Source organism: Podarcis liolepis, assembly GCF_965112155.1.
Source record: "Podarcis liolepis genome assembly, chromosome: 6".
Taxonomy (NCBI): Eukaryota; Metazoa; Chordata; class Lepidosauria; order Squamata; family Lacertidae; genus Podarcis; species Podarcis liolepis.
Window position 1 is genome coordinate 47,662,544 of NC_139559.1, and position 25,137 is coordinate 47,687,680.

General features: G+C 43.2%; 1 protein-coding gene and 1 long non-coding RNA gene across 3 annotated transcripts in view; one reads left to right on the forward strand and one right to left on the reverse strand.

Moving 5' to 3' along the window:
- The window catches only part of LOC310709587, a 479,424-nt gene that overhangs the window by 331,385 nt on the left and 122,902 nt on the right, over positions 1 to 25,137 (reverse strand). The window lies entirely within an intron of this gene.
- CACNA1S (calcium voltage-gated channel subunit alpha1 S) overlaps positions 1 to 25,137 on the forward strand; it is a 62,866-nt gene that overhangs the window by 20,985 nt on the left and 16,744 nt on the right. Inside the window, exons 10-36 of one of the 2 annotated variants that reach the window (XM_083509366.1) lie at positions 29 to 189; positions 966 to 1,191; positions 2,307 to 2,514; positions 2,949 to 3,069; positions 3,889 to 4,003; positions 4,172 to 4,265; positions 4,964 to 5,033; positions 5,605 to 5,737; positions 6,296 to 6,425; positions 7,121 to 7,180; positions 7,506 to 7,612; positions 8,845 to 8,932; positions 9,160 to 9,267; positions 9,905 to 9,957; positions 10,540 to 10,686; positions 11,195 to 11,396; positions 11,493 to 11,651; positions 12,349 to 12,459; positions 12,844 to 12,927; positions 15,820 to 15,876; positions 17,275 to 17,310; positions 18,323 to 18,460; positions 18,626 to 18,691; positions 19,929 to 20,020; positions 20,539 to 20,698; positions 22,612 to 22,739; positions 24,334 to 24,430. In XM_083509366.1, the coding sequence (XP_083365492.1) occupies positions 29 to 189; positions 966 to 1,191; positions 2,307 to 2,514; positions 2,949 to 3,069; positions 3,889 to 4,003; positions 4,172 to 4,265; positions 4,964 to 5,033; positions 5,605 to 5,737; positions 6,296 to 6,425; positions 7,121 to 7,180; positions 7,506 to 7,612; positions 8,845 to 8,932; positions 9,160 to 9,267; positions 9,905 to 9,957; positions 10,540 to 10,686; positions 11,195 to 11,396; positions 11,493 to 11,651; positions 12,349 to 12,459; positions 12,844 to 12,927; positions 15,820 to 15,876; positions 17,275 to 17,310; positions 18,323 to 18,460; positions 18,626 to 18,691; positions 19,929 to 20,020; positions 20,539 to 20,698; positions 22,612 to 22,739; positions 24,334 to 24,430 (3,151 nt within the window). The remainder of the gene's footprint in view (positions 1 to 28; positions 190 to 965; positions 1,192 to 2,306; positions 2,515 to 2,948; positions 3,070 to 3,888; positions 4,004 to 4,171; positions 4,266 to 4,963; positions 5,034 to 5,604; positions 5,738 to 6,295; positions 6,426 to 7,120; positions 7,181 to 7,505; positions 7,613 to 8,844; positions 8,933 to 9,159; positions 9,268 to 9,904; positions 9,958 to 10,539; positions 10,687 to 11,194; positions 11,397 to 11,492; positions 11,652 to 12,348; positions 12,460 to 12,843; positions 12,928 to 15,819; positions 15,877 to 17,274; positions 17,311 to 18,322; positions 18,461 to 18,625; positions 18,692 to 19,928; positions 20,021 to 20,538; positions 20,699 to 22,611; positions 22,740 to 24,333; positions 24,431 to 25,137) is intronic. The other variant, XM_083509367.1, reaches the window with a different exon arrangement.

Here is a 25,137-nt window from a genome sequence, read left to right on the forward strand (position 1 = left end):
TGGTTTTAACTGTCTCCTTTTTCTCTAGTCGACACTGGCGACGATCGAACCGTCTTCTCCGCAGGAAATGCCGCGAACTGGTTAAGTCCAGGTTTTTCTATTGGTTTGTCCTCTTGATTATCGCGTTGAACACCATCTCAATAGCTACTGAGCATCACCAACAACCTGATTGGCTGACCAAGGCTCAAGGTGAGTTGGGCACTCTGTTTAAGGGAACTTTGAAGGTTCTGATTAACGGGGTGGTGCTGTGATGCTCTCAATCCTAAACTTCCTTGCTTGATCCTCCTTTCTGCTTCTCAGTGCCCTAGTCCCTCTTTAACCCCATGCCAAACATGTTCCCATACCAATATACTTCCTTCTTGCCTCAAGCAGCAACTGCATATAATATAGTTTAGCCCTAACCATAATGTAAAAGGTTGATTCTAAGGTGTGAAAGGCAAAAGTCAAAGGGAAAACTGTACAGACTGCAGGGGAACATGGGACAGGAAGTATATTGGTATATATATTTAAATTGGAAATTGGAAAATGTTATTCAAAATGCAAGAGCAGCAAGAACTTTGCTCAGTTATTTCCTTACCTGCTACCTTAACAACCCATATTTAGAGGGCCATTATCAAGAAGTTTCAACCCTACCTTAGATTTTCAAATGTGCTGTGTTTAGGAATTAGAAGGGTCTCAGCATACAGGCTACCCCCCTCCCCCCACAAACCCCTAACATTATACACCCGCTACATGTAACAGGTAGCTTGGTTCTTGCATGCACTCTTAACAACTTCTGTTAGCTGGCTTCTGCAAGTGGAAGCACTATTTCCCAGCAGAGGAGAGCTGAGTAGAGTGAAGGAAGTAATTCTGGACTTCCCACCTCCACTTCTTCCTCCCAACCCTCATGCTCTCTCTCTCTCTGAAGAGGAATTGGGCTCCTCGTGGTCAGAGGAGATCTGGTCCATTCATCATTCTGCTTACAGATATTGCCAACCGGGTGCTTCTGGCCCTCTTCACGATAGAGATGATTCTTAAGATGTATGCCCTGGGCTTCCGACAGTACTTCATGTCAATCTTCAACCGCTTTGATTGCCTTGTGGTGTGCACTGGCATCCTAGAGATCATACTGGTGGAAATTACCTCCATGACACCCCTGGGCATCTCTGTTTTGCGGTGCATTCGCCTGCTGAGGCTCTTCAAAATAACTAAGTGAGTATGCCAACCATTTCTCATGGGACTTGGCTTCCAGAACCTTTGCCATCCTGGTGAGATGCAGGAGGCTTGAAAGCGGAACAGAAGCATCCAGCTAGTTTTGGAAACATAATGCTAGACTAGATGCATCTCTCGTACTATCTGGCAGAGCTCCTGTGTATTCATTTGGTGGCCATAGTGTTGGTCACATCCGCACAATACATTTAAAGCACTCCCATAGCACTTTAACAGTCATGTTAAACCCTACCCCACCCCCAAAATTCTGGGAGCTGTAGTTTGTTAAGGGTGCTGGGAACTAGTTCTGCAAGGGGTCTCCTAACAACTCTCACCTTTAACGAACTGCAGTTCCCAGGATTCTTTGGGGGGAGCCATGACTGTTAAAGTGGTATCACTGTGCTTTAAATATTTGGTGTGCATGTGACCACCGTGTGCTACCTGCCTCAAGTCCATCTCTACAAAGTAAAAGAAGATGTGAGATTTCATCTCCTGGTGTCTCTGAGTGAGGCTGAACAAATTGATTAAATCTGCCCCCTGTTCTCTGCCTACGTATCTGTAGTGGAGAGCAGTGATTTGTCAAACTTTCCCTTGGATGAACTATGATGTTTGAAAATAGCTTCTCTAGTCCTGGGAACTAGTCATGTTAGGTATCAAGCTAGATTAGATGGCAGAACAGAAGATGGAGTCATCCAGGCATAGCAATCTCCCTGCCGATTGCAACTGAGCACACTGAGCAGCTGTACTTAATACAGCCAACAGTATATCTTGTATACAGATCAATGCTATATTGTTTTAATGCCTTTATTTGAGCTGCTATAGTCTTTGTTTAGTCTTTGGCATACCCCACCTTGGCATCACTTCTTGGATGAAGAGCGGGTGAAAAAAGCAAATAAATAAATTGAGTTTGTTGCCCTATTGGATGTGGCTGCACATGCTCAACTGCATTCAAGATGGCAGCCATGAGATTATAACTAGTTTTAGTTAGTTAGTCATTAGGATGATTTATATTCTCTGTCTTTAGCTAGAAAGCTGCACTTCAAAGCTTGGCTCTTGGATCTGTAAGTATCTTAGCATCTTCACATAGGTGTGCACATAACGTTGGTGTCCCTCTCTAGGTATTGGACCTCTCTGAACAACTTAGTGGCATCTCTGCTGAACTCGGTGCGCTCCATCATCTCCCTCCTCACTCTCCTCTTCCTCTTCATGACCATCTTTGCCCTATTAGGGATGCAACTTTTTGGAGGGAGGTTTGACTTTGATGATACAGTGATACGGCGCAGCACCTTTGATAACTTCCCTCAGGCTCTCATCACTGTCTTTCAGGTACAACTTGGGGGTTTTAATAAGCCAGTTTAAGGGCAGGGTTTTGTAGGTGACAATTGTTCTCTTTTGTACTAAGTTCTGGCAGAAAATGGGTGACCAATGGGGGAAATAGGAATCTGTGAATTGTGGGATATTGTCTGAACTTTGGGAACGCATAGACTTTTTGGACAATGGGGCGTGAGAAAAGGGTCTTTAACGAAGAGGTCTTCAAACTCAGATGAGAACCTAATGCAGTCTTCCCCAACCTGTTGTCCTCCAAATGTTGTTGGACAACAACTCCCATCACCCCTGACCATTGGCCATACTGGCTGGGATTGATGGGACCAGATATCCAACAACATTTGGAGGGCACCAGGTTGGAGAAGCCAGGCCTCATACAATGGCTGTGCTCAGGATACCCTGTTGCTGCTAAAATCTCTCTCGTCTACTTCTAGGTCCTGACTGGGGAAGACTGGACTTCTGTTATGTACAATGGCATAATGGCTTATGGAGGGCCAGTCTACCCTGGTGTGCTGGTCTGCATTTACTTCATTGTTCTCTTTGTCTGTGGGAATTGTATCCTTTCTTTGCCCCATTAGGGGGATGGAGTCCTCTATTCATAGAGTCAGATAAAAGCTCTTATCCACTGAATTCTCATGTATTCATTTTTCAACATCACCATAAGATGCAATGTAAGTATTTCTCACAGCTTTTCATGGTGACAGCATTTCATGTTGGTCCGTTTTCTGTCCACGAGGTAGATGGGTGTGTGCATGTGGCTATGAGGACCAATACACAATCTGCACACCAGGATCCTCATTTCTGAAATGAGGTTCCCATTTCTTCTGACTGCTTCCTGCACTTTTCATTCTGCTCTACCTGCCAAACTGAATGGTGTGGGAAGCTGTACCCCATTATTAGGATTATTAGCTTATTAAGAACATGCTCTTAAGTCTTATTTATTTATAAATATAGAGACCACCCCTCATGTCAAATATCAGGGCAGTGTACAACCACATTTACAAAAGAGATAAAACAATATGTAATGATCATAAAAGTGACTAGCTCACCTTAAACAATCAAAACATTGAATAGGCCTGTTGACATAGTGTTCAAGAGCCATCTGAAGGTCAGAAATGAGGGTGCCTGCCAAATCTGTGCTGGAAGAGTATTTCATAGCATAGGATACTAAATGCCCAACTTCTTGCTGAAGCCAGTCAAGCTTCTAAAACATGGGGAACAACCAACAGCATTTCTTGATCTCAGTGATCAAGCTTGGATAGAAGGGCTCAGGGAGTCCTTTGGATATCCTGGATGCAAATTGCTCAGGGCTTCAGGTTTATATTACCTAAACTCACACTGAATAATTCCTTAGCCTTGCTCCCCACAACCCAGATATCTTGCTCAATGTTTTCTTGGCTATTGCCGTGGACAACCTTGCTGAAGCTGAAACTTTGACCTCTGCCCAGAAAGCCAAAGCTGAAGAGAGGAAGAAAAAGAAAATGGGCCGGTCAGTTTTGCCTCCTGGTGGCCATGACAATATCTACTTCTGGGTTCTCATCTGGGACCCAACAGGGGGCTTGGCTGAACTGTAAGGTGTTGCCTGCCCCCCCCCCAATAATAGCTTCCCCTTGGCTTCACTTCCCTCTCCTCTTGCTTTCTTGGTTCTTCACTCTAGAGGTTACCCGGAGAAGTCAGAAGAGGAAAAGCAGTTGCTGGCTAAGAAGCTGGAACAGAAAGCCAAGGGAGAAGGAATGCCCACCACAGCCAAGGTCAGCCAGGGGTGACTAGGAGTGGGTGAATCAGTCAATATTGCTTTCTCTCCATTTTGTCCCTTTTCCAATCCAGAGTTCAGTTCCCCACATTTCCACATCAGTCTGCAAATTTATATTTTAAAAGTCCTCATGAAAATTCATCAACATTGTGTTACGAATTTCTCCTGTGAATTTTCTATGCAGGTTTATCTAAAAAAACACATTCCTGCAAATCCATTTTCCCCAATAGAATTCATTTTTGATGTTATTTAATTAATATATGCATTTTTATGCACACTTCATGCTAGTGTGTGCATTTCTGTACACATTTCTTGGCTGAAGAACCGTGTTGCGAAATTTGGAAAGATTTCAACGGATCACTGCATTTCTCCCCACAGAGAGTGTGATTTAGGTAGATTCACCTTTCAATGCAGACTGAATGGAATGTCTCCCCCATGGGTGACAGCAACAAGTGCCTTCTTTTGTTTTATTTTTTTGTTTAGGTTCTTAAAAAAAAAGCTCCCACAAAACACTTGACGATAGAGACAGTATAAACAGAAATTTTTAAAATGGTTAAGAATAAACAATACAATAAAAGCAATGTCATTTTAAATAGACCAGCAGAAATCAGTCTTCAGGAAGGTTTTCAGAAACTGTATCCGAGTGAGCTTGCCTACGCTGCTGAGCTTCCTTTCATTTTTATTTCTTCTATTCAGTTGAAGGTGGATGAGTTTGAATCAAATGTCAATGAGATCAAGGACCCTTATCCCTCCGCTGACTTCCCAGGTAAGGAAGGTTTGTCTCTTTCATTCCTACCACAGGAATGAAGAGAATTCTGGGCTGAACTGACTTAATGCTGTGTTGGGATGTTGAGGTAACGGTAAAGGGACCCCTGACCATTAGGTCCAGTCGTGACCGACTCTGGGGTTGCAGTGCTTATCTCGCTTTATTGGCTGAGGCAGCCAGCATACAGCTTCCGGGTCATGTGGCCAGCATGACCAAGCCACTTCTGGCGAACCAGAGCAGCGCACGGAAACACCCTTTACCTTCCCACCGGAGCAGTACCTATTTATCTACTTGCACTTTGACGTGCTTTTGAACTGCTAGGTTGGCAGGAGCAGGGACCGAGCAACGGGAGCTCACCCCGTCGCGGGGATTCGAACCGCCGACCTTCTGATTGGCAAGTCCTAGGCTCTGTGGTTTAACCCACAGCGCCATCCGCACCCCTTAGGGATGTTGAGATACTCTGATGCTTATATTTTTGCTTAATAGCAAGCCTAGAAATGAGTGAACCTGTTGGCTGCGCATGTAGCGCCTCTGCATGAAGCTTTTCAGTGACCGACTGTGTGCCCTGCAGGTGACGATGAAGAAGATGAGCCTGAAATTCCACTGAGTCCTCGACCACGTCCTCTGGCAGAGCTGCAGTTGAAGGAGAAGGCAGTTCCCATGCCCGAAGCCAGCTCATTCTTCATCTTTAGCCCAACCAACAAGTAGGCCTTACTCCTTCCTCTCTCTCTCTTACCTAGGCACACGACAGAAACTGATTAGGTTTCTGATCTGGCTAGGAATTCAGATATGAAGACGATCTAACCGGGAATATTTGCCACCAGGCACAAATTCCTTCCTGGCCAGGCTTGCTTAACCTCGGCAAAGACATCAGTATAGGCAGATGCCTTCAATTCAGACTATCCTCTTGGTCTTCAGACTTTCCTTGAATTGTTATTAAACTAGCACCACAGCTGTAAAAACGCTGCAGTTTGGCAGTGAAAGGACCGTAAAGTAGTAATTCCTTTAGTAATGTTATGGACTAGGTTGTCCAAGAACCCACATAAACACAGGCTCAATTCATTCAACAATTCTGCTCTACAAATTGGTAGAGTGCCCATATTCCAAATGTACTCTGAGGGGGATAGAAACATCACATGTGCACTTTCTGCCAGCACATTGGTGAACAGTATAATTCCCCATTGGGTGCCCTTTGTACTATGAACTCTTTTGCTTAAGCAGAATATGACCTTCCCTTTCTTTCCCTAAATTGTCCTCTTCAGGATCCGTGTACTGTGCCACCGGATTGTGAATGCCACCTGGTTCACCAACTTCATCCTCCTCTTCATTCTTCTCAGCAGCGTCTCACTGGCAGCTGAGGATCCATTACGGGCCGAGTCCTTCAGGAATAAGGTGACTAGATAGGCTTCCTTGAGCTACTGGCAAGGTACCAATGGGTGGTCCAGAGTGACTTACGAAAGCCCTGCATCCATTGTAATTGCCTCTTGGTGAAAACTACTTGGTATGAAATTGAAACAACATGCAAAAGGCAACAACAGGAAGCTGTAGATGAAAATAAGTGACTGGTTTTCATGCATAAATCGCAGAAAGCCAAAAAGTGTCATTCTGACCCAAAGTCTTTATTAAAAAGTCATCTCTTCATGAAACTCAATAAGGATAGAATCATACAACCATACAATTATTTTAAAATAAGGATAGAATCATACAACCATACAATTATTTTAAAAGCAGAAGATAATGGGCAACTAGTAAAAAGTTAAAAGTATTCATGGCTAAATGTATTTGCAAACTAAAATAATATGTAGAGGAAAAACAGGTTTTCTTGGGGATAACCAAAAACATTTCTGCAATCATTTGTTTTTAGAAATCAGAGTACTGTTCATGCTGGTTTAGCTGGGACTACCTGGAGACTGCAAAATGAGCTTGAAGAAATAGGAGATTCTGTTAATCAATATTCAGATAATATTTCTTCTATAGTTCTCATTCCAGAACCCAGCAAATTTGCTAAAAGACATGTTTGTGTATATAGCAATTGAGTTGCACTGACAAAAATAGCATCCTGTTTCTTTGCTTGTTTTTATCTCCAGATTCTAGGATATTTTGACATTGGCTTCACTTCTGTGTTCACAGTGGAAATTGTTCTAAAGGTGAGTCACACTTAGAGATGTCGTGGAATTCCAATGGAATCATAAAACGGGACTGGAAATCGCCAATGTTTACTTATTCATCTTTTTTCCATTGTGCTGATTTGGCAATCTGAATAGTTCACCACCTGTACAGATAGCAGGCATCAAATTCAAGCTTGCCAACTCTGTGCTTATAATGAAGTGCTCGTTCTCAGACAACTGCTTCATCCTGAACACAGCAGTCAACACCCACAGATCCAATGATTTACAGAATTAGGCTGCTGAGAGAAGTATCCTCAACGTAATACAAAAACTGGGCCTAACTGAGTCTTCCTGCTCCCCACAGATGACTACTTACGGTGCTATCCTACACAAGGGATCCTTCTGCCGCAACTATTTCAACATCCTGGACTTGCTCGTTGTGGCTGTCTCTCTTATCTCCATGGGATTTGAGTAAGCATTGTGATGGAAGAACAGGCCTGGGTTTCATCGATCTGTGGTAGGGCCAACTCTGAGGGAAGTAGGATAGGGGTTAACATTCTCCTTGTGTCTTTGGCAGCAACTGTGGGATATGAGGGATGTCTCTGGGTGACCATAGAGTAGTAAGAAACCCCCTGAAATATAAGGGGAAACATTGTAATGAGGAGCTGACCGTCTCTCAGACCCTGAAAATTAGGAGCTCCATGAAGAGTGGTGAGCTCTGCTCCCAAAGCAACAAATATTCACAGCCATCATTATCAGTCAACATACTGAGGCCTCATCCACACTATACATTTGCATTGATTTTGTACCATTTTAACTGTTTTCTCCAAAGATTCCTGCAGACTGCAGTTTCTTGAGAGTACTGGGAATTGTTAAGAGATTTCTATCCCCCTCACAGAGCTACAATCCCCAGAGTTCCCCAGAAAAAGGGATTGGCTGTTAAACCAGTTTAGGTCTGTGGTGTGGGTGTGCTCTGAGAGTCAAACAGTTATCCTTCACCCCACTGCATCGGTATGAGAAGTGGAGGTACAATCAGCTCCTGTAGTTTGATCCTACTGACTGGGTTGTGAAAGTCTTAGTTGCTGCAAAGGTCTGCCTTTTTCCTCCGATGGTCCCCTCACCCTCGTTCAAAGGCTCTTTGGTTCTGTAATTTACTGTGGCTGGTTGTACCAACTAGAGTTGGGAGTAAAGTGAGGAAATTTGGGACGGTGTACAAGCATACAGTTATTTCCTGCTGTTTTCATGGGGGAATCATGGGAGAACAGAAGCACACATGTGCGGAAGGGGTGGGGGAGTAGTGACATCGCCCAGTGATTTTTGTTGTTGTGTCACTCCACACTCACAGATGTGAATTAAATTTAGCGTACATCTATCAAAAAGCCATCGTTCCATAACACAAGGAATGTGAAAGGAATGTTAGAAAATGGTTCAGAAGTGGTAGCATTATAATCAGGAAAACTAGGGCAATGCAGTATTCCACATGTCTGAATGCACCCTGCAGTGGTTTTGCCTTCTGAAGAATTCTCTGAAGCAAGGCAGTCCTACAGCATTCTCTGGTTCGCAGTCCCAACCATGGAATGCCCCATTCAATCACTAGATATAATCAAAAGGCCATAGTCATTCTTTGTAGGCAGGGCAGAATCCATGTAACATAAGCACAATAAGGGTTCCCACTGTAATATTTTCCTCATTTTCTGCCACAGGTCCAGTGCCATCTCAGTAGTGAAAATCCTCAGGGTGCTCAGAGTACTGCGACCACTGAGAGCCATTAACAGAGCAAAGGGGCTGAAGGTGAGTGGGGTTGTAGGAATGTTTTCCTCTTCTGGATAACCCAGAAATCAGGGATAGTAAGGGAAATGTGACAACCTCTCTAAGCCAGCAGCATGCATTGAAATGTATGCATGAACCAGGCAAAGCAATCCCTACTTATATTTTGCTGGACCACAGTTATTCAGAAAAATCACAGTGAGCAATGGACAAATAAAATCTAACCAACCTCTCTCTCTTTCTCTCTCTAGCATGTAGTACAGTGTGTTTTTGTGGCTATCAAGACCATCGGCAACATTGTGCTTGTCAGCGCCTTGCTACAGTTCATGTTTGCCTGCATTGGGGTGCAGCTCTTCAAGGTGACAGTCTTTCCTAGATGGAATGAACTTCCACACTGTTTGAGTCCATGAGTTTGTAAAAGCTTGTTTATATAAACAAGGATAGCTTGCTGCCAGAGATAATCAATTCAGGGCCACTATACTGAATTAACCATTCTCATTTGTCTCGCCTGGCCCAATACCTTCTGTTTGGTCTGGTCACCCTCAGGTCCTTCTGTGATGTGTAACCTTCCTTTAAAAAAGCATATTCAATCCCCCAAACCTACCCAAATGATGGTCTAAGTGTGTGACGTCACACACACACACATGACGCACAACGGGCCCTCTCAATCTTGGGTGCAACATGGCGCCACTGCAGCCTGTCAATACATACCTCAAGGAAGCTAATAACATCACTGCAGTTTCCTCACAGTCAATGTGTAAGTCACTTGCAAAATCTTATTCCCTTTCAATACAACTCCCACATGGTTTGCCAGTCAGCAATGGGAAACTGTCATGAATTACTGTCTCCTCTCCTTCAACAGTAAAAACTGGGCCCTGGCTTTTGTGTAGCTGGAAACATTCACTTTTCAGTACTCTCAGGACTGTTGAGGCCATATTTGGGAAACAGCCAAATACCAACAATCCCTATAACTTTTGATCTCTGTTTTAAATGTAGGGGAAGTTCTTTAGCTGCACAGATTCAACCAAGATCACTGCAGAAGAATGCAGGTAAGCCTTGGTTATGCGTCATAGTCTTCTGCAGCCTGGGACACGATAATTGTGACGGGAAGCTGTGGGCCAGAGTAGCTTTTGTGTTAACAGAGCAATAAAAGAAAAGAAAAACACCTCTATTGTGCCAGGATGGGGTCAGTGGGTGGGTGGTGTCCCTCCATCCAGCCCTGCCAGCCTCTGCCAGTGTCCCTCTGCAGAGTGACTCCTCCATTACTCTGCTGGTGCAGTAATCCATCATCCACTCACCAAATGTGTGAGCAGACAGAAGTGCCACCAGTGGGTTCCCCAGCAGTGGCAGCCAGTGGCAAGCCCCAGACAGGATGTTCTAGGGCCAAGGAGGGGATGAGCCAGCCTGGGATTCATTGGATCAGTCTTACGCAACTTGAGCAAGTTCCTTTTTTGCTGTAGTGACTGCCGTTGAGTGACTATCTCAGCATTGGCGAAATGTTAGGCTACAATCCTTAACTCAGTGGAACTTGCTTCCAAGTAGACCTGCATAGAACTGTACTGTAGTCTAATACGAATTAACAGAAGGTGCAGGCTCCTTGTCTGTAACTAATATAAAGTTTCTTGTCCCAGGGGATACTTCATCACATACGTCGATGCTGATCCAACACAGGTTGTGGAGGAAGAGCGAATGTGGACACTCAATGAGTTCCACTTTGATAATGTATTGTCAGCCATGATGTCTCTCTTCACTGTTTCCACCTTTGAAGGATGGCCTAAGTGAGTTCAGAACCCAGCATGGGGCAAAGTGCAAGGTGGGCTGTTGGGAATTGTCAGAAGGATTAGCTGGTATGCTGCTACTGTTGCTAATTAGCTATACTGTGCAAGCAAAATAACACTGAAAGGGGAAGCTTTAATGCATATCACTAACGATGTTATAGACACTATACGCAGAGAGCTTCACCAGACATTCATGTAACCATGGCAATTGATGCAGTTACTGGGTTTTTTAAAAAACATGTTTTCTCAGCAACAAAATATTGTGCTTTGAGAATCAGAAAGCATAATACATCAACAGTGCATTTAAGGAAAAGTTGCCTGGAACCCCTCAGTAAAAGAGTTATAGCTCTACATTTATTTAGCTATACTGATTTTTGGGAAAACCCTTTGAGAGTGGGCATGGATACCTGAGCTGATAACCCATCGAGCAAAGTCCTTTCATAGCCCACTTCTTCAAAGGTCTTTTGCCCAGGCCCATTAATCTTGACTGCTGTTCTAACTCTTCCAGGTTATTGTACAAAGCAATTGACACAAGCGCTGAGGACGTGGGCCCCATCTACAACTATCGCATGGGCGTTGCCATCTACTTCATCATCTATCTCATCCTCATAGCCTTTTTCATGATGAACATCTTTGTAGGTTTTATCATCGTAACCTTCCAGGAGCAGGGTGAAACAGAGTACAAAAACTGTGAGCTGGACAAGAACCAGGTATGGCACATAATGCTGAGATAATGAACAAGAGAACCTAAAGTATGGAAGGCACTGCCTAGCCCCATTCCCACATTGTATTTCTTCTCGCTCCAGCGCCAGTGTGTGCAATATGCACTCAAAGCACGCCCTCTGAGATGCTACATTCCCAAGAACCCCTACCAGTACCAGATATGGTATATTGTGACCTGCTCCTACTTTGAGTACCTTATGTTCTTCCTGATCACATTGAACACCATCTGCTTGGGCATGCAGGTATGGATGAGTGGAACAGCTGCCCAGCTGTAGAATGGCAGCTGTAGTGATGATTGTGGGATCCTGAATTGTGCCTGGAGAAGAAGAATTACAAAACAGGCCCCTATAATGAGCACTTGCTGATCTGGTATTTAGAAATATGGGTGGGTCTTATTATCCATCAGTTGTACACTACACACAATGTAACTGAACTGGGCTGTTATTCCAGGGATTCCAATATAGAAATACAGTGGTACCTCGGTTTATGAGCTTAACCCGTTCCAGAAGTCCGTTCTTAAACCAAAACTGTTCTTAAACCGAGGCACGCTTTCCCTAATGAGGCCTACCAGTGCCCGTGCCCTTCCACTGTTCAGATTCCATTCTTAGACCGAGGTAAAGTTCACAAACCAGGACACTACTTCCGGTTTTGCAGAGTTCATAAACCGAATTGTTCGTATACAGGGCTGTTCTTAAACCAAGGTACCACTGTACAAGTGAGCAATGAGAGGCGTTGTTAGTACAGGTATGTTGGATAAGTGGGGCTTTACAACCATACAGCTCACTCATCAAGATGAACTGTTCTCTACATGTGTATCTCTTTTACTTGGTATCTAGCAATCAATATGATTTCTCCCTTTGTCATAATATAGACTTCCTTTTGGTCTACAGGGCTTTGTTTCTAACTCTATTAATCATCTACTTTTAACCATCTTTACAGCATTATAATCAATCAGAGACAATGGACCATCTCTCAGATATCCTTAATGTGGTCTTCACCCTTCTCTTTACTGTGGAGATGATCCTTAAACTTATAGCCTTCAAGGCTAAGGTGAGTTTGGGATATGGACCTATAAGGCTCCTTGAGGGAAGTGGGTCTGTCATTTTGCTTAGAGCAGTGGTGGAAAGCTATGGCCCTCCATACATCTTTGGACTACAATTTCCATGAGCCTGAGCCAGCATAGTCATAGCCAGGGATGATGGGAGTTGTAGTCAAACTACATTTGGAGAGCCACAGGTTCCCCATATCTGGCTTAGAGTTACATGCCACACTTTAAGGGGGATACTGCTGGGGAGGAGGGAATGGTTGCATGTAAGTTTTTTTTAGTCCTAACCAAGTCACACAAGTTTTGACATCAGTCCTTAGGTTGGGAAGGTGCCAGAAAGGTCCTGTCTTACTTCTTTGGAACCCACTTTCTTATTCCTTTTCCCCCAGGGCTACTTTGGGGACCCTTGGAATGTCTTTGATTTCCTTATAGTCGTTGGCAGCATCATTGATGTCATCCTGAGTCAGATTGATGTAAGTGAAAGGCTCCCAGCACTGGATGAGTGTGGGGGCTGGGAACACTTCAAACTGGGCAGCCATGAAAGTGAAGAAGAGTAGAAAACTGTTCCTCATGCTATGTAGCAGCATCAGTCTCCCAACTTTTCCACAGTTATGATTATTGCATGTCTAAACAGAATATCTGTTTCACAGAAGCTATTGTTTGACTTCAGTTTCCTTCTGGAGATAAGAGGGTTTATTGCCTTTAAGCTAAGGGAATGGTAGGCATCTCATAATCCACAAATGTGAATAAGCTCAGTGGATACTGTGAGCTTCAGGCATCAAGAAGTATTGTGAGGTGACCTTTCCTTGATCATAACTAATGGACTGATGTGGCCCCATGCCCAGGAAACTTCACCTGCCCAGTAATCTCTGTGTTCTCTCTAAGCATATGTTCTTAGCAAGTAATATGTAGCTGGCAAATTTAGTATAAAGTCAACTTTGAGATGGTTTGCCTCATGGTACCTGCAGATCATTTCTGTTTTGCTGTCCATGGCAACCATGCTTCGAGTATTTGCTTATTATGTCTGCTTACAGTGTGACTATCTTCATGGCAACACTTGCATATATAAATTGTGCCTTCTATATATATGTGCATGCATGCTATCGTATACACCAGAGTATATTGAAAATATACCATGGGTGGAATAGCACATGTGTACTCTGCATTGCATATGAATTTAAAGAAAGGACAAGAGTAGATATTGCTGAGTTAAGAATGCATTTATGTGCCTTCATGTTCTCAGTGCACTGCTAATGCTACTATTTTCAGTTATCTATGGCTATAGAAACAGCTTTAGAAGGAGGTAGATCTAGAACAGCTTTCATCAATAGTGTACGTGCCTGATTCAGTATTACTAAGACCAAAACCATCATCTCCTTATTTTGAACATCGTCTTCCTTTAAATACTCCAATCCCTGGAAAAACCTGCTGTGTTTCTTTATAGCTCCAGCTTGCCTCTAGCCAGTGCTAGAGTATTAGGAAATGTCAGTGCAAATATCTACCTTGCTTGATGAGTTGTTTCCAAGCCCAAGTACAAAGAGTCACTCCAAGGATTTAGTTTTAAGATACAGCTGAACTTTTTGTTGTTCTCTTATTAGGTGAGCAGGGGATGGAAGGTACAGGTATCTTTGGGGACATGCAAGACTTTATCTACTAGATTTACATCCACCTCAATACTTGCTGAATATGCCCTGATTCATTAAATGGCCAAAAAACTCTGGTGAGAGATCTATATGCTAAGTAGTTAAGGTGAAAGGAGATCAAGTTCAATGGTATTTAGGAATTTAGTCTGAGGACTTGGGAACTGGTAAATATTCTGCTTCCCTTGCCTTTGCACCTGATGTTTGGTTCAGTACCAGAGACAGAATGGCTCTGAGTTCATTCTTTCCAGGGTTCTTTGTCTGTCCCACTGGAATGCTGCTTCCCATTGAACAGCTGGGAACTGCAAGAAAGTGAGAGGGATAATGCTTGGAGCCCTAATTCTCCTAAAGTACTCTCTGTACACCCTGTGGTGCTGACTGGGTCACATAGTCTGATTTTGATTCCACAGAAAGCAAAACCACCATTAGTGCTGCTGTTTTCCCCTTCCAGCACACTGTATCTTTGACTTATGAACCTAGCCTGGTCCTTTTCCATGTTTCCTGTCTTTCCTTCCTCCTTCCTCCCTCCTAGTCCATTTGTTTCATTTATTTGTGTATTGATGTTTAATAAACTCCCTGCTAGGTGAGCTGTTTAGATGAGCTAATAATGCTCTTTTTATGGTCTTCTGTCCAAGAACAAATAACAGAAAGTATAATAAAGTGCCTCTAACATAATCTGTGGGCATTCCATAGGGATCGTATGTTGCTTTGCGCAAGATACAGCACTTTTCTCAGAGTTTCTGGCCAAGAAAATGCAAATAACCAATCAGAGCACAAATCCGACAAAGGCACACAACCATTTATTTGCTGCTGAAGTCAATATAACCATCTGCCGCAGGTATAGCACACAAGTCAGCCAGGATTTTAAAATGTCTGGCTATTAATCAGTTCTGTCTGAATACATTAAAAAATTAATTGTAACAAGCATTTGTGGATAAAATACTTCTCTTGGCATGAGCCATCTTGTTTAATTCTGTAAAAATCCATCTTCCTTGTTTCCCCTTGGGTTCTGCCCAGTCTTTGAATTATTTCAATGTGTAAAAGAAAGTGTCAATGTTTTCAGAAGAACTCAGCATGGTGGGAGGCACTCCAGGAGCCCCATCCTTCAAAGAGCTGATCATGAAATATCACTGTAGGAGCTCCTTGCAGGGAAAAGACATGTTAAGAAATCTAATCACTTATGGAGGAGTCTAATAGCACTTGAGCCCCCCCCCCCCATTTGAATTCTGGCTCATGAGTGGGTGATCATGACAGTGGGTGAATCTGAGTGTAGCTGGCCATGCATCATAGACTTCTGTAGGCTTCTAATCTAGGAATATCTGTGCCTTCAATGATGCTCCAGTAGGTTTCTTTGTCTAAGGCTTATTGTAGTATATTGTTAGCTGGAACTTTCTTATCTAGGCTGCTTTTAAAAATCTGTTTCCAGTAGGACACTCTAGACTCTGTTCAAGTCATTTGTAGTCCTCATTCCATGCATCAGTCTCTGCATCCTTTATCCTTTATCCTTTATCCCTTATTCCTTTCTGCCTGTCTTCTTCTTTGTTGGTCTCATAGGATCTCCCATCATGCCCTTCTATTGTTGTGGACCACCTTTTCTTCCTTCCTAAAAATGGCTCCTCTTCCTTCTCCTCCATCCCTTGTCCCTCTTTCTCTCTGTCTTTCACTTCTCTACTTTCCCACTACATTTGTAGGATTCCTCGGTTGATTCTTTCATTCTCTTAACAGATAATTCTTGCTTCCAGAGGTGGATTGTACTGCCTAAGCGGTGGCTGTAATGGCATTGTAAATATCAGCTGCATGAGCTTGTTGTGGAGAACCTTTTTCTTTCATATATCCCTTTGTCCCTTCCTAGACCATTCCATATTGCTGTGCCCTGCTGTGTTAGTGTGGACTGCATGAGTCTTCAGAGATTCTGCCATCAAGGAGGAAAAGGGAGAGAAAGTTGTGAGCCTCAAGAGAAGACGATGCTGGTGGTGGGAGGGTGCTGGTTTTTATTTGCTCCCCTTTCACATGTTCAACAAATAGAGAAGCATTTCTTTTGGCTTGTCACAAGAGGTTGGGGTAATACAAGATTAGCAGTAATATATCACATTCTGTAGGTGCTGTACAGGCATTATTGCATAGAACTAACAGCTTCTAGCTTCTAACACTGCTTTAGTGGCATTTTTATGGTTGCACTAAAATAACAGTCCTGCAAAGCGCTGGCAGTGCAATTATCAGCTTTTGTTTCTGATGCACAGCAAGTGCATCACTGCACATCTAGATTACACTATAGCTTCCTTCCATTCCTGGTCCAGCTTGCCAACGTGTTCTGTGCAGCTTCATTATAGAAGATACATCAAGATCTGAAGATTCTGTAGCCAACAGCCAGAAAACTGAAGTCTGAATGCAATAGTTACTTTTCTCAAAATGATCCTTTTACTACTCTGCAGAAGCACAAAGTTTTGCATTGGCTGTGTGCTGTTGCACAACTGACCCAGGCAATCTGCTCTGCAAATATGCCATGGGACTGATTGTGCATTAACTATGCACTGAGTGCTCACTACTAGAACATTTGCACAGTGTTAGGATACGTATGCACTACAAATCTAAACTAGTTTCCTGCCAGGGCTTCTCCCAAAATGAGCCTTCTATCATACTGGTACATCTGTGAAGGTTATTTTTTTATATCCACAAATAGTTATAGTTCCTAAGATTCCTTGGGAGAGACCATGGCAGTTATGGCAGCTTTGATCTAGTTTGCCCTTGTAGCATAGGCGTGCCAATAAAATATATGATGGCACCAAATTATCCAACTCCCAACTCTGATTAAAAAGGTACAAACTGTGTCCTTTGACTGTTCCTCTCACTTCCTTCTTGTCATGCTGGACTCATGATTTTTGATGGTGCAGACTCATACTTAGTTTCAGTAAACCCAGCAGTCCAACAGTTCTGCAGGTAACATGAAGTTAGCCCAGGGAGGGGTTGCTAGGCTTAGAACCAAGAGATCTATTAGAAGACTGAGGAACCTTTTAATGGCGGTGGCATGAAACTCCTTCCTGTATTCCAAACCTGAGTCAGCATGCAATGACCCCTGCAGTATTATCCAACCCCTTAGCTTAGCATGCTGTTGGCCCTGAGGTCCTTGTTTTACCTGCACTGAAATTATTGCTGTACTTATAACTTGGGATATATTTACAGACGAATCCGGTGATCCAGGGAGACGTCACAACACAAGTAAGTGTTGTTTGTTTACCCCCCCCCTCTCTCTCACACACACACGTATATATATGCCATCCTTCAGCAGAGCTTCCAGAGTCATTTACAAAAACAAGAGAAACACAGAGAAATAGAACGTAACATGTTAAAAAAGAAAAATGCATTAAGGTATATTACAAAGCCTGGGAGAATAAAAATGGTGTTGTCAGGCAGCAAGAACAATAAATCTGCCTAGTGCCAACATTATTTTCTGGGGAGGGAATTCCATAAACTCCTGCCTTATCTCAGATGGCAGGGACAACTATAGAACAGCCTCAGGTTGTTTTGGGAGCAGGAAGTCCTTCAGGAACCTAACCTGTGTAGGCATTTCCCCTTAAACACCAGCACTTTGAAGAGTGATCAGAAATTGACTGAAAGCCAGTGTGAATTTATTTCAATATCATTGAGATATATCACCACCACCAACTGACTGGTCCTAGTCATCAGTCTGGAGACTGTGTTTTGAGCTAGCTGAAGTTTCCAAATAGTATTCAAAGGCAAAGCCAGGTACAACACATTACAGTAGTCAATCAGTCTGGGGGTTGTCAGTAGCCATGTTGAGACCACTTCTGTCAGCTCAGACGTGGGGGCTGCTGGGCAGCAGTCGGTACAACAGCAAAATTTCCCATCTGTCCCTGGTGCCCAAACTGGTGGACACAGGAATTCAGCAGGGGGAAGTGAAGTAAAGGAAGACTGAATCCTTATAGGCCACAGTGATCCTACCCACCATTTCCAGCCCTTGCCTATGTTGGTGGTGCACTGAGAACCCAGAAAGACATTGCTGATGAAAGTCAACACCTTGCAGCCTGACGTCCCAGGTCTCAGTAGTGCATACCAGGTTGGCCCCCTAATCCACAATTAAATTGTGGGGGGTTGCTGTCTTATTATGAGCATGCCTGATGAACACATCAGATCTACTCTTGAATGAAGTTTATCTCCTTCTACCTGCTTCATGCTTGTTCACTGCCCAAGGGATGTGCTCCTTCCACAGCAAGCCATAGATCCTGATGAGGGTGGCCGAATCTCTATCACTTTCTTCCGGCTTTTCCGTGTCCTACGGCTGGTAAAACTGCTGAGCCGATCAGAAGGCATTAGAAATCTACTATGGACCTTCATCAAGTCTTTCCAGGCAAGTGCATCACATTGGCTGAAAGGACGTGAGCTTGAAGAGTTCTAGAGGTTGGGTGAGGTTGGAGACAAGCATTATGATTCAACGCTTCCCATCTCATTTGAGGCTCATGACTTTGCACTGCAGTTTTGCGACCCTTGGGTTCTTCTCTCTTTTGTTCTGCAGGCACTGCCACATGTGGCCTTGCTGATTGTGATGTTGTTCTTTATCTATGCTGTGATTGGGATGCAGGTGAGGATATACACACACAAAAACTCTCTCAGTGGCAGTGTAAGCCAAGATCCCAGTTATAAACCATCCATGGTAATAAGGCCAGATATCATATTGTCATTCCATTCTATTCCTTGGAAGCTTTCCTCAGTCTCAGCTCCCCATTCTCCTCATCCCAATTGCTTGGGACACCATGTAGCCTGCAGAGGTTTTGAAACAAGGTGTATCTCCCTTGACATGGTGCCTGATCTGACCCATTAAATCATTATACCTTGCAGGTCTCATGTCCTTCTCCATTGACCTGCAAATAGAGATGTCACTCCATAGGATGCCACAAGAATTTAGTTCCCGTGGGCTTTCAGTCTGGAGTTTTACAACCCAATCCTAGGCATATTTACTCAGTAATAAGTCCCATGAGTTCTATGGGACTGAACACTGGTGTAAATGGCTTTAAACGGGGTTTAGTTAAATCAATGGAGAACAGATCTGTCCTCAGCTAATAGCTGAATGGAACCTCCAGGGTTAAAGGCAACTGGCCTTTAAATACCAGTTGCTGTGGGGAAAATGGCACAGTGAAGGGCTGTTCCCTTCATGTTGTCCTTGTAGGCTTCCAGAAACATCTTGTTGGCCATTGTATGAAGCAGTGTTGGATTAGATGTTCCCTGGGCCTGATTCAGGAGAGCTCTTGCTATGTTTGTATGAGTTCAGTGTAACTTAATCTCTAGTAAGCTTGAGGTTTGCAACTGCAGTCACTTCACTTCCTTGGTGGGGTAGGGTGGGGGGGGGATGTCAGCAGTCAGAAAGACAGTAAACAACTAAAGTAGAAAGCAGCAATTGGTTAGATTCAGACTTAGATTGCACTCTTACACCACTTAAAGAGTCATGACTTCTCCCAAAGAATCCTTGGAAATTTAGTTTTCTAAGAGTCTCCTAACAACTTTCAGGATCCTTAACAAACTTCAGTTCCCATGATTCTTTGGGAAAGGGGGGAGAGAGAGCCATGAATTTTAGAGTTGTATGAGATTGCTTTAAACTGTATACTGTGGATGTGAGCCAAGTCATGAGGAGACCCATTGAAATTGAGGGGACTTACGTTAGTCATGCCTAACTTGTTCAATTAATTTCAGTGAGTCTACTCTAAACATGGCTAAGACTATATCCAACCAAGTAGCAAGAAACAAAAGGAAACTGGTACAAAGAGAACAGGTTTTGGTACAAAAAGTGCAGGTTTATCACAGTGGCACTTTCTGATTTACAGATGTTTGGGAAAATTGCTCTGGTGGATGGAACCTATATAAATCGGAACAACAACTTTCAGACGTTCCCACAAGCAGTGCTGCTGCTATTCAGGTCAGTATCACTGTACATTTAAAGTGCATTCAATGCACACTTTCCCCTCAAAGAATCCTGGGAAATGTAGTTCCCCCTCACAGAGCTGCCATTCCCAGGACCCTTAACAAACTACAGTTACCAGGATTTTGGGGGGAAAGCCTTGTTCTTTAAACACATGGCATGGATCTGTCCCGCCCATTCCCTGAGTTATGACCCTGGCACTTCCACAATACCTCCTCAGTCTTCATATGCTGATGGTCACTATTTTGTTTATAAGCCACCTTGAGCCCCAGTTTTGGGAAAAGCCGGACTATAAACAATAACAACATGCCAGAATAGACCCTTAGTGTTAGGTGCACTCCTCGTTTTAATTCTGGCAACTCAGAAATGAAAGTCCCACAAATGGAAACGAGGTAATGGTTGCAATTTTGCAGTACCCAGGATTAGAGTCCTAGAATGCTGGTCATTCCATATCCTCTAATCTAGAGAATACTTTCTGGAAAGGGGACCCTGCCTCACTTTCTCCCTTTCTCTAGGTGTGCAACTGGTGAGGCCTGGCAGGAGATCTTACTGGCTGCCAGCTATGGCAAGCAATGTGACCCTGAATCTGACTTTGCTCCTGGGGAAGAATATACTTGTGGCTCAGACTTTGCTTATTTCTACTTAGTCAGCTTCTACATGCTATGCGCATTCCTGGTAAGCTATTTCTGTTCTCTGATCTTGTGCTTATTTCCTAGTCAGTTAGCAGATACTTGTAGCATATGGATAAATATGGTACAGTAGCAATCATCATTAAGGGGCAAACTAGACATGATCATGGGGGGGGGGGGCATTGAAGGTGGTTTGATGGAGGGAATTGCTGCACGTGATGCATAACATCATCCTACCTTCACCTTTGGCCAAACAGGTTTTGCAAAACTGTGGGTCAAATCAGAAATTTGTGTATATGTTGCAGGAGGCAATGATGTCTCCCAAACCATTTTCAGCTCACTTTTTAAAATACTCCCCTCTCTCCTTCAAAGACCTTTTAGCATTTCTTCAGCAGTAGTCTTGGCTTTACACATAGTTCAATTCATTCTTGCTGATGGAAGGGGACTCCAGAAATGGGGTTTAGGAGCTGCTGATCACCAGTCATAGCTCAGGGGCCAATCTGTGACCATCAAACCCACTCAAAGACTGCAAATTCAGGAATAATCAGAAAGCAGGTATCCTTGTGTTTGCTGTTGAAAGGCAATCAATGGCCATTATGGAGAGAGGGAAAGAGGGAATTTTGCTTGTGACTAAAATGCATTGAGCTAGGTTGTTGCTCTTCCTCCTTCCACCTGCGTTGCCAATGTGAAGGAGTCTTTAACCTGCTTTATTTACCCCTATACCAAATTTCATCTGCTATACAGTGGTACCTCAGGTAACATATGCTTCAGGTTACATACGCTTCAGGTTACAGACTCCGCTAACCCAGAAATAGTGCTTCAGGTTAAGAACTTTGCTTCAGGATGAGAACAGAAATCGTGCAGCAGTGGCACAGCGGCAGCGGGAGCCCCCATTACGTAGCTAAAATGGTCTTCAGGTTAAGAACAGTTTCAGGTTAAGTATTTAACCCGAGGTACCACTGTAATTATTTAGTAAAATTAAGGGAAGATTAGATTAACATTGCTTATTATTACTATATTTATTAAATGTACAGTATTAAATGTACGGTATTTAATAAATACTAAACACTAAACAATAAATACTAATAAATAAATAATAAACGTATAAAGCTGCCCATCAATAAACATTCCTTAGTCAGCTTGCAGCAAATAAGCTAGTGACATTTGTCATGCTGAGGAAACAGAAATGACTCTTCTCAAATCCCTGGCCTGGGCACTCATTAAATATTCTGTCTCATTTTAGTTTTCTCAGGTGGCCACAGTTCATATTAACACATAGCTATAAATGTGTAATGTAGCCCTGGAATTCTCTGTTTCCTTCTCTCATCAATTTTGCCTCTTAGGCACTGTGGCAGTGGCAGGTCAGTTCTGTTACATCCAAGGCTGAGAGCGGTGATCAATGTGGCAAGGGAATCACACGAATGATTTGTCACAATCACAAACAGCAAGTCAATGTGTCACCACAAGCAGCCCAGCACAGTGGTGTGCTCAGTCATTGTTTATACTTCTGGAGCACGCTTGTATAAGGACCACTTTTCTCCTAGCACACTGACCTGGTTGGCTGCCTGATGGACTTGCACATATGAACTGACCACTTAGGCTGTTTCTACACATGCACTTAAATCACACCTCTTCCTCACCAGCACCAAAAGGATCCTGGGAACAGTAGTTTCTTAAGGGTACTGGGAATTATAGCTCTGTGGGGGGGTTGAACCACTGTTCCAAGGATTCTGGGCAGAAGGGTGTATTCACAAGCCTAAGAATTGAACTAACCAATGTTGCAGAATGCCTATGACATGCATTACCTTCCCAGACAAACTACCCCTTCGATTATACTTTATTTAGTTTTATATGGGTTGGTATACAGGCCTTCGGCCAACTTTATTCCAGTGGGCAGCTCAGAGGACCGTTATTCTCTGCTATCTAACACCTAAGCTGTGCCAATGTATATCTCCTTAGATTATCAACCTCTTTGTCGCTGTTATCATGGACAACTTTGACTACCTCACACGGGATTGGTCCATATTGGGTCCTCATCACCTGGATGAATTCAAAAAAATCTGGGCAGAATACGATCCTGAAGCCAAGTGAGAAACTATCAGTTATTACATTTGTAATCACTGGATCTGTGGGCCAACTAGACATGAAGTCTATCATGTAGTTTGACCTATTGTCAATTTTTTTGTTTATGTTAAAATAATAATTAGCCAGTACATGCTTATGCCATGGCCTTGATCAGAATCACACCCCATTTCTGCTATTCACAGTGAAAGGAAACCTTCCATTGATGCTCTACACCAGCTTTTTCTTTTTTTAATCAGCTGTGCGAAAACAGATTACTTGGCAAATGTCTTGTCTAATTTGGCTCTGAATTTCTACTGGCACTGGAAAGAGAGCTCAATGTAACTTCCTAGAAATGTTGTGGGACGTCAATGCTTGGAAGGCATATGAGTATAAAGTCAGATGTGTGATAATAGAATGAGAAATATTGCTATGAGCTCTCTTTTCATTTATCAGATTGTTTCAGCCTTAATATAAAACCTTGATTTATTATACTGACTTGGAATCCCCATTAATTTATTAGAAGGTATGTTTCAAATAGGGACATCAGGGACTTCTAGCTGTGGTCATTCTTGCCCTGGTAAAAGGGAATTCAGGACGCAAGGGAGAAACGTGCTAAGAGGAAGGCACGCTTGGCAAATCCACACCGTGATCAACTCCCACCCAGGAAACAATGTCCCCACTGTGGAAGGACATGTGAGTCCAGAATTAGCCTCCACAGTCACTTATGGAATCATTGTTAAAGCCGTGTTTATGGAAGACAATCTTACTTGGCTACGAGTGATTGCCAAAGAAGAAGAAGAAGATATAGTATTTTGTTCCCAAATTATGTCAGGGTAGATTTAGAATGGCTGATGCCTCTTGAGACACAGCAGGCTAGATCAGGTGTGAGAAAGGACTTTCCAAGTACTCAGAATGATTTACATTTGCCTGGGCACATGACTAACACCCATTGGTGAAATCTAGAATTGCCCTTTGCAGTGTAGGACAGAAATCCTTTAAATAAATAAAATGGGGTCAATATTACTTTTTTTTAAAATACAGTTGTCTCTTGTGAGAGCTTTTTATAAACCAGGAGACCCACTTTACAAATTGTGCTCACATAACAATAATGCATAAACTGTTTTTGCATTTCTTTATCATGGAGGTATGCATACAGAAGGGAACTGGGATTCGTTATGGCTTCCCATTGCATCGCCTGTACATGTCATGGCGAACCTGTGTTTTATCACAGTGGCTCATCAGACTACATTGTTTCATATAGCACATTTGTATATCGTATGTGCAAAAGATTTCAGCCCATGTGGGTCCTCACCTATCCACAAAGCTGGAGGGCGTTGAGACCTTGCCCAACCACTCAACATTCCACATGGCGGGTTTCCTACTTCTTAGTGTGCTCTAAGGCAGAAAGTACCTGCCACTTTCAAGGATACTTCAAAACATATATGTTTAATTGTATGCTTCATCACCATGTCAAGAAAATAAGCATGTGCTGTGTGTGCATTCACTGGGATTAGAGAATGGTCCAAATAGCCAATTGAATTGTGGTCTCTTCAGCCCCCCTAGCTAGAAACTTGTGTGCCATTTTCTGCAACATGGCTGTCTCTTCCTCTTCCTCAGGGGCCGCATCAAACATCTAGATGTGGTGACTCTGTTGAGACGAATCCAGCCTCCCCTGGGCTTTGGGAAGTTTTGTCCACACCGTGTGGCTTGCAAGGTAGGAATCTTGAGGAAATGTTTCTTTACCAGTCCTAACTAGGTCTGAGTTCGTGTCCTAGTCTCCACCCCCTGGCCCCTGTACAAAATTCAGTCCTTATCGCCTAGATATTTTTTTTAAGCTGAAGGAATGAAGAACTGGTGTTTTTAATGCTATCTGTCAAATGGAGAGTAGGACACTGACTCCCTGGGTATGGCCTGAAGGGCACACAAGACCTTTGTCTCACTGAAGTGAAGCAGATCTAGTCTGCTCAGTGTCTGGATGTCTTGGGTTCCAGGACTTAAGAAAGGTGGAATATAAATTTAAGAAAATGAATAATGGTAATCTACAGAAAAATAAATAAATAAATAAATAAATAAATAAATAAATAAATTATTGTTTATATCCCACCCATCTGGCTGGGTTTCCCCAGCCACTCTGGGCGGCTCCTAACAGAACACTAAAAACAGAATAAAACTTCAAACATTAAAAACTTGGGTTGCCTTCAAATGTCTTCTAAAAGTCAGATAGTTGTTTATTTCCTTGACATCTGATGGGAGGGTGTTCCACAGGGTGGGCACTACCACTGAGAAGGCCCTCTGCCTGGTTCCCTGTAACCTCACATCTCGCAGTGATGGAACCACCAGAAGGCCCTCAGAGCTGGACCTCAGTGTCCGGGCTGAACAATGGGGGTGGAGACGCTCCTTCAGGTATGGGACATATGGGTG